Source organism: Sinocyclocheilus anshuiensis, unplaced genomic scaffold (assembly GCF_001515605.1).
Source record: "Sinocyclocheilus anshuiensis isolate Anshui unplaced genomic scaffold, SAMN03320099.WGS_v1.1 scaffold194, whole genome shotgun sequence".
NCBI lineage: Eukaryota > Metazoa > Chordata > Actinopteri > Cypriniformes > Cyprinidae > Sinocyclocheilus > Sinocyclocheilus anshuiensis.
The window spans coordinates 1,291,698-1,301,997 of NW_015546074.1; the positions used below are offsets into that span (position 1 = coordinate 1,291,698).

The 10,300-nt window shown below is 35.5% G+C and overlaps 1 protein-coding gene across 2 annotated transcripts in view; it reads left to right on the forward strand.

The window, feature by feature from the left end:
* LOC107699823 (teneurin-4-like) overlaps positions 1–10,300 on the forward strand; it is a 273,915-nt gene that overhangs the window by 230,229 nt on the left and 33,386 nt on the right. For both annotated transcript variants that reach the window (XM_016501217.1, XM_016501216.1), the window contains exon 26: positions 8,307–9,184. In XM_016501217.1, the coding sequence (XP_016356703.1) occupies positions 8,307–9,184 (878 nt within the window). The remainder of the gene's footprint in view (positions 1–8,306; positions 9,185–10,300) is intronic.

Here is a 10,300-nt window from a genome sequence, read left to right on the forward strand (position 1 = left end):
ATTTTTCATTGATATTAAGCAGATGTAATTCTTCTGTTCAGATCAAAATGTTATGACATTGTATGTGTAACTTAACTTAACTTTACAAACTTAAACTGTGAACCTTTAATGCTGGGTCTAAAAATATATATGGTCTTATATATATATATATCATATACATTTAACTAAAGGATCCTTTCATTTTTCCCTCTTTATTCGTACTGCACAAAAAGTGGTTCAATAACGTTGAATGTTACAGGGACTGATTATTGCAAATGCAGATCCCACTGTGTTCTGGTTAAATATTATTTATTTATCTGTTTGTTTGTTTATTTATTGATTGATTGATTTATTAATTGATTGATTGCTATGCTAAGTTTTGCATATGGTGGTGTGTTCTTAATGACAGCTTTCCCAAAAATATATCCTATTCCTAAAATAAGAAATATCCCAATATATCGCCTTTACTTACAGTATCGCAATGTATCGCAACATATTGTATCGCAACCCCTGTATCGTGATATGTATCGTATCGCCAGATTCTTGCCAATACACAGCCCTAAAGTATACTGTTCTGCCGCCATGTTCGGCGTAGTTGTCATATCAGCTTTAAGGAGGGTGAAGGGGTGCCGCTGACAACTCTTCAGGGCAGGTCAGGGGTATTTGTATTGCCTTGGGTCCTAGTAACCCAGATGCTGCCTACAGCTGCAGGCCTGCGAAAACCAGTAAAATAAATATTGATATACCATTCAAAAGTTCTGGCCTCTTATACTCACCCAGTCTGCAAGGATGCTCAACAATACTATAAACATTATAATATTATGAAATATTATGACAATTTAAAAGAACTATTTGAATATATTTTAAAATGTAATTTATTCCTGTGATTGCAAAGCCAAATTTTTACCAGCCATTACTCCAATCTTCACTGTTACATGATCCTTCAGAAATCACTCTAATATGCTGATTTACTGCTCAAGAAACATTTGTGCTGCTTAATATTTTTGTGGAAACCATTATAAATATATATATATATATATATATATATACATACACACACACACACACACATATATATATATATATATAAGCATCCATTAAAAATGCATGAGCAGCACACGCTCACTGCATCAAACATGCCGCCGCATTACTTAGGCTTCAGATGATCCCTCAAAAGTGTGGCAGCAGCAGGCTTGTTTCTTCCCTCTCACACACCGCCTGCCAATTCTCACCTAGATTCAACAAAAATATAATATTTTTTGGTGCCGGGTGCCGAGTTCATTAATGTAATGCTCTTTAGGTCCTGATATCTCAGCTTCCAATAAGCCCCCCTTGATAGGTTCAATTCTGTGATGGCTTCATTCCTTTCCACTTACTATTCAGATCTTGCATTCAGAGCACACCTCGCATTATATTCCAAATTTGTTTGCCTTTCAGGCAGCGCAGGCACCCTGCAGGAGTGCTATGAATTTGAGAGTTGGCAGGAATATTCTCAGCTCTTACATCGGTTTCGGGAATAAATATTCTCCTCATCCCCTGGTGAACGTAGAAATATGGTGATAACTTTACATTCATGGAGGAATGGAAATATTTAAATGTCTTTTTATTTCAGTGATGGTTATTTTTGGTACGCAATTCAGGGATTTTCCACTGGGGTTAATCAAAATTCAGAATTCAGAAACGCACACACACACATAATGATTTTCATACTCCATATTTTTGTCTGGTTTCCACTGCGAATATTAAACATTCTTAAATCAAGATAAGATTACTCGAGGAGCAACATTTCTGGAATTTGATTGTGTGCTTTATGTAAAATGTTTAGTTCATTCCATTTTAATTGTACTTCCTCAAATTGAAATTAAAAAAATAATTATGAATGTAACTGACTCTTCACTTAGCCCTGCCTTAAAACATTACTAAGCAATCCTGCGTTAGCAACTGTTGCCATCCACCATTCCCTCAGTTTTTGGTCTTGTTTAGTGTACAGCAAACAGTGTTGGGGGTAACTCATTACAAGTAACGCGAGTTACGTAATCAGATTACTTTTGTCAAGTAACTAGTAAAGTAACGCATTACTTTTTTAATTTACAAGAAAATATCTGAGTTACTTTTTAAAAAAGTAATGCCAGTTGCTTTGTTTTCCCATTGATTGACTGACAGCTCTCATGTCCCCATATTGGGAGAAATCGGAAGTGCAGAGGAGTTGTGTGCGCTGTGTGAACATGATGTTACTGTAATTCTAGACTAAATGTGAATGTGCATTAATTCATCCCACTCACAAAAAACAGATTTAGTATTAATCAAAATGAATTAAAACAGTGAAATGCAAATTCAGAATGACGCAAACCTGCAATAATTAAATGTTAAATAACACAAATGTATCTAATCCCATTTTATTAACTGTTGTCTTTGCTACTGACCTTTGATGATCCAGTTCAACCATACTAATAAGCAAAAATGACATATTTTTAATATATTAAAAACAATCAAGCCTTACTCATATTTAAAAAGTATCTAAGTAACGTAATTCGTTACTTTTTTAGGGAGTAACGCAATATTGTAATGCATTACTTTTAAAAGTAACTTTGCCCAACACTGACAGCAGGACTATAGAATATTGTGTTTGGGTTGTTTTCAACATAATATTACAGAATATTATCCAAAATAAGTCTTAACATAATAACAGTGACACAATGAACTTAGAGAGAATACAAGTTGTGTTTGGGCAAGATATATATTTTTTTAAATATGTTTTTTTTTTATATATATATATATATATATATATATATATATATATATATTATGCTTACCAAGGCTGCATTTATTGGATACAAAAATACAGAAAAGCAGTACTATAATATTATTACAATTTAAAAGGACTGTTTTCTATTTGAATATATTTTAAAATGTAATTTATTTCTCTGATGGCAAAGTAGAATTTTCAGCCGTTTTCAGTGTCACATGATCCTTCAGAAATTATTCTAATATGCTGATTTGCTGTGGAAACCATGACATGTTTTCAAAAAAACATTTCAGGATGATTTGATGCAAAGAAAATTCAAAAGAACAACATTTATTTGAAATGGATATTTTTTCTAACATTATAAAAGGCTGCACAGTCAATTTTGATGAATTTAATGCGCCCTTGCTAAGTATTCATTTCTTCAAAAACAAAAATAGAGTAGTTGAGAGCTTGAGAATGTTATTAATTTACACATTGATTCAGGTCATTGTAGTGGCGATAGAAACTAAGGAGTTCAAGGTGGGCGGAGCTTAGCAAAAGCTCAATTCTGCATCCTGTTTGCTACCTCAGGAATTTGATTGGAATTTAAATGGTGCGCAACCCTGTTATCTACAGCAACGGCTGCTCCAAAACCCCATGTCTTCAAACTAAGTGAGCGATTATTTTCCTTTTTATGACATGAATCAAAATTGATAAGAAACATCGGAGTAAGGACTGTATTTTGAAAAGGCTGTTTAAGATGCATGCGTGCTTACATGCTTTCGGACAAGGTCAAGCCTGCGTGTTCTCATTACGCGTGCTTGAGCGTATGTTGAAGGATTTAACGGCAGCTGTTCTAGTGTTGGATTTACGAGGGTGTGAGCCGTTTATTCTCTCTCTCACTCTGTTAGTGTGAAAGAGTGAGTAGACAGAGAAATAGAGATGCTAACATCCTGTCTATCACTCTCAGAGGTATCAAATCCCAGCCCTCCCCACACACACGCAAATACACAGGCGTTGAATATTTAATCGCCACTGTTCAGAAGAAAATGGATTTGATAAAGAAAGAATTACCCTGATAGCACAAAAACATCAAGACATCTGTTCGTCGAGTGCATTTTCATCTGGATGCAATATGTTGCAAAAAGCCAAGAATTCAAGAATCAACATACTTTCTGGTCCTGGAATAAAATTTTGAGCGATGAGTCGTCCTCTAATCATATCCTTAATGCTAAATCTACCCTAGAAATTGGATGGAAGTGATTGGTGGGTTAGATTGGTTGAATCCCTAACCCTGGACTTAACCCTAACTCTGAAATCTGATTGGTTGGATCCTGTACCTAACCTTAAAATCTGATTGATTATTGGCAGTGTTGTTCCAAGAGCAAAAAAAAAAAAAAAAAACTTGTCCTACTAAAGGAAATCACATTTAGCATTAAAAAAAAAAAAAAAAACTTTCCCAGAGGGGTTTTCAACAATATTCAGATGTTTAGAGTGCTTATTGTTTAGACCTGGGTTTTTCAAAGTGGTACAAGAAAAATTCAGAGAAAAAAAAATATATATATATATTCAGTTGATTTACAGTGAAAAATATTTATTGTGGAAAAATTGCTATTCAAATAAAAAGTTTGGATTAATAATGTTTTACAGTTATATATTTTGGGAAGGGCGTCATATCATATTATTATTATTAATTACTATTATTATATTTGGGGCTACTTGACATTAAAAACATTGAAAAGCCTTGGTTTAGACTCTGTGTTTGCCATTTTTAAGGTTTTTATTAGATTTGTACACACATATTGCACTTAAAACCAAATGCAATGCTTTCCAGACAGTTCTCTTTCACTGGCGTCTCGATAAGGTCTAGGGCAACTTTTCTCGTTCCCTCAATGATTGGTTTAAATTGGCATCTGGTTTTGGTTAAAGCCCATCCCTCACCACCTCCACTTCTGCCCTGCTCGCTCCACGATGAGTCTTATTATATTAATCCCTCTGCCGTGATAAAAGATCTCGATATCATGTCGTGTGTGTGTTGTAGGTTTCAGCTCGGGGGAGATATCACTGACCGATATCGAACAGAACACGGTGACTCAGTTAGGCAGTGAGAGTCTTCTTTCTTCGGGTCTTAGTGTGACTTAATCGTATCTTAAAATCAATGCGTGGTGCTACTTAAGCCATGGCAGTGGCTGTGGCCAATAGATTACTGCAGACCAGCGGCCAGGAGGCAGTTTGATATAGATCAGCTTAGGGTGCGGGCATCATTTCCAGGAATGAGGGCAGAATGGTGTATTGAGTGCTATGTTTTATGTTGTTGAGGACTTATCGGACAGTCCAGGATCTTCGGGATACTGAGATCAACTATTATCTGGCTTACCCCTACTTTTTTAACAGTGTCTTGTTCCGCAGAGCCATTTCAATTTTGACCTTTTTTTTTTTTTTTTAGTTAATGATGTGCTCTGATGCGTTTATCTGGGTTTTTGTGTGCATGAAATACCAGACTGTATGAAAGTGCCTCCACTTTGGAGTGCCTCCACGGGGAAGTCGTGGCCTAATGGTTAGAGAGTCGGACTCATAACCCAAAGGTTGCGGGTTCGAGTCTCGTACCGCCAGGGATTGTAGGTGGGGGGAGTGAATGTACAGTGCTCTCTCCCACCTTCAATACCACGACTGAGGTGCCCTTGAGCAAGGCACCGAACCCCCAACTGCTCCCCGGGCGCCGCAGCATAAATGGCTGCCCACTGCTCCGGGTGTGTGTTCACGGTTTGTGTGTGTTCACTGCTGTGTGTGTGCACTTTGGATGGGATAAATGCAGAGCACTAATTCCGAGTATGGGTCACCATACTTGGCCACATGTCACGTCACTTTGGACATTTTATTTTATTTTATTTTGATTTTGATAAAATGTTTGATGTAATCTCAGTTTTTGTTGTTTTTCAATAAATGGTAAAAAATTACATTTTTATATTTTTATTCAATTTGATTTTTTTTTACTAGTTATTTGATTATACCACCAAAAGTCAAGACATTTACACAGGCTTGGATTAAAAAAAAATAATAATAATTATTAAAAAAAAAAGAATAGCAGTATGCATACTGTTCATAGTCCAATGTATGGAAATGCCTTCACTTCAGACATTTTTGTTTTGTGATAAAAAAAACTGAAAATTGTTCTTGTTTTTTTTTGGACTAGTTATTTGATCATACCACCAAAAGTTGAGATATTTACACAGACTTGTTGTAAAAATAAAAAACTTTTTTTTTTCCTGACAAGATTACTGTACTCTTGCAAAAATGAACATGCAGCATTATGATATCATATTGCATTATTATAGCATAATTCTGTTCTGAATTCTGAAATGTAAAATACTTTACTTATTGTTGCATTATGCATGCTCATATGCAGCTTCATGTTTCACAAATGCAGCTTTTAAGAAATATTAAGCACTATACTGTGTATTCTGTAGCCATCCACTCATGCAGAAATATTACCCATAACCCCTCACCCAGAGTTTTCCAGGTATTTTGAATTATCAAGTGGTATCAAGAAGTATTAAGTATTAATGCTAAATTATAATTTATAATTTGATATTAAGTGACTAAGTCTGTAAAATGAAGTTTGTAGCCTTTTTTATCTGTTTGCTTGACTCTCTGATGAAAATGTCAGCATAATGTTTTTTTTTTTTTTTTTGTCTCTTCAATTATGAACAGTGACGTTTAGGAATATATTATGAGAAAGTCAGCAAACTTTGAAGGCAGATTTTAATGTACTACATTAGTCATGCTATTTACATAGTTTTTCTCACTTCTCCATTAAAACCAACATGTCCCAGTCGACGGCTCCAGATTAGTTTGCAACTTATATAATACTTTTAATATTAAGCTCAGCTTGGTAGCTTTTCGTCTATTCTCAGAGTGCATTAAAAGCATCTTTTAGTCAGCCAGCCTTGTTAGCATGCCAAGAACACTATTGAAATAAGACACTTCATATTTGGCCCCTAAGAGAGTGATTACGGTCCCCTAGTGAAGAGAGGGTCTGTGCAAATTCACCAGATTCAATAATTTCTATGTTAAAAGCCTGCTGCATTATTTTCAGAACAATAAGTCATAATTTAGGCGGCCAAGCAGGAGGCAGCGGGTCTTTTTTGATACATGTGCCACGTTTTGTTTCGAAGGTCCTGTTCCCCTGCTGCAGTCGCTTTTTTAATTATGAAATTATGAAATTAATAAGCCAAAGCTAGAAAGACATCCATGTGGAGGGGTGACAGATGCGGTGCAAGTATTTTGTTTTGGGAGTCCATGTGATCATTCTCACCGCTATGCTTTAATCTGATCATTTGACTCGCTTTTCTTTCCCGCTTCTCTTTCTTATCACCATATCAACTTCCTCTTAACTTTCATGTTTATCAGATAAATCATCCTCAATTCAAGAACTGTTTGTCTTCTGCAGCAATTGTGACCTATTCGAACCTTCTCTCTGTGTGTGTGTGTGTGTGTGTGTGTGTGTGTGTGTGTGTGTGTGTGTGCGTGCGTGCGTGCATGCGTGTGTGTGTGTTGTCATATTTACTTTTCCATTAGTAATGTAGTATCTGGCATTTTGGTTTTCACTTTCTCTGTAGAAAAAAAATGCAACACTCACTCTACAAACAGAAATGTAACTTTATTTCTTTAAAATAAAAGTTTCTGCCAACATCAAGTGTTTCTCGAGCAAATGGTGCATTAAAAAGAACCTTTACAATAGGCAACAGATCCATGCCTCTGTCAGATGGAGTAGTTAAAAAAAGACTTTAAAAAAAAGATAAATCACATAAATCATAGTTTTAAATATATCAATATTTAATTGAAAAAAGGGGGGAATACAGTTTTGAAATTAAACAAATTTGCTATTGTTATACACAAAAGACTGTGAATAATAATAATAAAAAAACACTCATCAATATTATTAAAACATGCCATGATGAGTACTTAATCAAGAAATACGTTATGCCATGTTTTATTGATATGATTAAAAATAATAATAAAAATGTGCCATTAAGAGGACATCGAGAAGATGATTTTAGTAATGTATTATAAGCAATATATAATTGGCAAATATTTTTGAATTTAAAATTGTGATCTTTTTGTTTTATTCAGTCTTTTGTGTATGCCAAGCAAATATTGAGTTAAAACTTTTTTAATTCAATATTGTTGCAGTTAAAATAGTTTTATCTTGATTTATGTTATTTATTTAAGTGTGATTTAAGTTTTTTTAAGCTACTCCCTGCTTATTGTAAAGGTTCTTTTAAATATTCTGTTTGCCTCTGAAACTCTTCACTGATGTCTGATGAATACCTTGAAGTTGGCAGAAACATCATTGTTTAAAAAGAAATAGTTACATTTATGTTTATGTTTGAACTTTTTTCTAGAGTTGGGATTTTGAATTTTTTATTTTTTTTTTAAGTTGAGTTGAGTTGAGTTGAGCCTTCTCTACAGTTGGTTGAGCACCTGCTTTTCAGTTTTGGTTTTCACTTTTTTCCTGTGACAAATATATTTTCAAACCTAACAAATAAAATATATTCTTAATGTTGCTTTATAACAGTGTATTTTTCCCTGTCTCCTATAGGTGCGTCTAGAGTGGCCCACTGATCTGGCCGTGAGCCCAATGGACAATTCGCTTTATGTTCTGGACAACAACGTAGTCCTGCAGATCTCAGAGAACCATCAAGTGAGGATAGTAGCGGGAAGGCCAATGCACTGCCAGGTGCCCGGCCTGGATCACTTCCTCGTCAGCAAAATCGCCATCCACGCCACCTTAGAATCCGCCAACGCTCTCGCAGTCTCCCACAACGGCTTGCTTTACATCTCTGAGTCGGACGAGAAGAAGATCAACCGTGTCCGACAGGTCTCAACAAATGGAGAGATCTCTCTGGTCGCTGGCGCCCCCAGTGGCTGCGACTGCAAGAACGACGCTAACTGCGACTGCTACTCGGGCGACGACGGCTACGCCAAAGACGCCAAGCTAAACGCGCCCTCCTCATTAGCGGTTTCACCCGATGGAGAACTCTTCATCGCTGACCTGGGAAACATACGCATCCGATATGTCAGGAGGAACAAAGCGTTCCTCAACCCTCTCAACATGTTTGAGGTTCCCTCGCCAATTGATGACGAGCTCTATCTGTTTAACGTGAACGGGAGTCACATCTACACTCAGAGTCTGACCACTGGAGACTACCTGTACAACTTGACCTACTCTGGTGAAGGTGACCTGAGCAGCATCACGGATAAGAATAAGAACAAAGTGACCATTCGTAGAGACACAACGGGATTGCCGCTCTGGCTGATGGGTCCCGATGGCCAGACGTTCTGGTTCACTATTGGAACTAATAATGCGCTGAAGAGTGTTGCTGCGCAGGGTCAAGAGATTGCCATGATGACTTATCATGGAAGCTCAGGTCTGCTGGCCACAAAAAGCAATGAAGACGGATGGACTACCTTCTATGAGTGAGTATGCTTACTACTTTCTGTTTACTGTTTTCTATACTAAAGGCTAAAAACCTTTCCATGGCGCATCAAGTGTAGAATTTAGCATAGCGTTAGTTCTGGCAGGTCACGTTAGTCAAGCTCGCATCAGCTGACACTCAGCTGATCCCCATCAACCTATGGGAATACGACACCTATCTAAGCATTCATATATAAGGTCCCTCAGTATTATCAGCAGTTTTCGCATTGCTCAATAGCTAATTAACCTCCTCCATCCCCAGCTCCTCCTCTGTCAGTCAGGATTCAGCCTTCTGATTCTCCTTTGAATCAGACTTATTCTAAAATGTGTACATAACATTATAGAACTTTAACGATATCTGCAATACATTTATGTTGGTTCTGTTCTGTTTACCCTGGGGGGGTTATCGCTGCTCTCCCTGCTCTCATCCATGCTAGGCTGCATGGATGCGCAGGGAGTTCTTGCCCAGAACAGAACCATACCGCCAATCCAGACTGTATGCTAATTGTCAATCATCTTTGACGATAGTGGTCCTGACAGAAATGCATCAAAAGCTTTTTTTTTTTTCTGTAACATTGTAACAAATGTAACATTTGTGTGAAGCATTTATAATGTTCATTTTTAATATGAATAATAAGGTTTGTATATACACAAATAAAATGTATACATTTACAGTATATATTTGTATATGATGTACTTACATAATCCTAAAGATCATTTATTAACATTATTATATATTATTAGAATGTATATATTATTATATAGAAGTATATATAATGTATTGTTTATATTTAACATTATTATTTTGTTTTTTAAACTTGTAATGTAATTACAATACATATAATACACAAATAAAATGTATACATTTAAAATCAAACATTTATATGATGTAAATGTTGATAAGCTTATATAATCTTAAAATTGATTTGTTATATTATTAAAATGATATAACAATAATTATTTTTAATTATGTGTTTGACTTAAAATTGTTATATTAGAGAACATACCCTATATAATATAATATAATCATTATATTATATTATATTTATTATATTATATTATTTAACAGTCATATTTAGATTTTTTTAATTATAAATGTGTACATATATGTACATAGA